This window comes from Branchiostoma floridae, chromosome 4 (genome assembly GCF_000003815.2).
Source record: "Branchiostoma floridae strain S238N-H82 chromosome 4, Bfl_VNyyK, whole genome shotgun sequence".
NCBI classification, from domain to species: Eukaryota; Metazoa; Chordata; class Leptocardii; order Amphioxiformes; family Branchiostomatidae; genus Branchiostoma; species Branchiostoma floridae.
The window spans coordinates 26,302,494-26,303,467 of NC_049982.1; the positions used below are offsets into that span (position 1 = coordinate 26,302,494).

A 974-nucleotide genomic window follows, 5' to 3' on the forward strand; every position below is an offset into this window, starting at 1 on the left:
CAAACGGGCGTCGGTAGCTACAGACACATGTACTTCAACGTCACACCGCAGACGCTCAAGATGTGGACACTGACGGTCGTCGCCGTGCTGCTGACGTACGAATGCGTCGCTTACGTCGTGCGCGTCGCGCTGAGACGCAAGATCAGATCGTCCATGCTCATCCTCCTTCTAACCACCGTTCACTCCCACTACTACTCGTGGTGGGTTTTTGTTGAGTTTTACAACGACGACTTGTACTTGCATTGGTGGAAGCAGCTGGTTTTTACTCTCACAGAAATGGTGTCTACTGTAGTTATAGTGTCACAGTTGGACAAAGCTGTGCCTCTCTTCCCCCGTGCACTCGTGGCTATCGCCAGTATTGCTATTTTTCATATCGTGGCTACGGGAAAGGACCAGTTCGTGGAAAGCGTGCTCCGGTCGAAGGGGAAGTTTCACCAACAGTACCGGGACGCTGCCTTCATGACTTCCGATGTTGTGTTGCTGAATATCTCGTCCATGGAGATGATGCGGACGTTGTTTTGTCGTGGGGACTCCACGGTTAATAGGAGAAGGAACTACAGAACTTTCAAACGTGACGTTTTCCTCTCAGCTATTGTTATTGCTGTACTTCTGGTAGTCTTTTTCATTGTATTCGATGAGTCAGATTTGAAGTAGATAAGAGAATGGGCTCTTAAGCATTCCTAAATACATATACGTAGTAATTGCTATTTGGCAAATAGGGAAGTTTGTGTGTATATATGAGTTTGTATGAAGATTTGCCTTGTCACGCTTTTGTGCAATGAGCACCACGGCTGCTTTCGTGGGTTGGTCACCAAAGAAAATGCCCCTGACATGGCACTTCGATAACTGCAGTGCAGTGGCCGGCGCAGGTATTTTCTGGAACTCTCTACCAAATCAAGACAAACATACAGCTTGGTTTTCTTAACCTTACTGCATTGCTCTGACGTTCTATGCCGGGTTACTGCTACAGGCTA

The 974-nt window shown here is 47.5% G+C and overlaps 1 protein-coding gene across 1 annotated transcript; it reads left to right on the forward strand.

Moving 5' to 3' along the window:
• Positions 1-27: 27 nt before the first annotated feature.
• LOC118413692 lies at positions 28-654 on the forward strand. Its single transcript, XM_035817220.1, has one exon. The coding sequence runs from the start codon at positions 28-30 to the stop codon at positions 652-654; it is 627 nt and encodes a 208-aa protein (XP_035673113.1).
• Positions 655-974: the final 320 nt, after the last annotated feature.

Coding starts and splice junctions, on each gene's coding strand:
- LOC118413692 (XM_035817220.1), top strand. CDS start 28: ATGTACTTCAACGTCACACCGCAGACGCTCAAGATGTGGACACTGACG.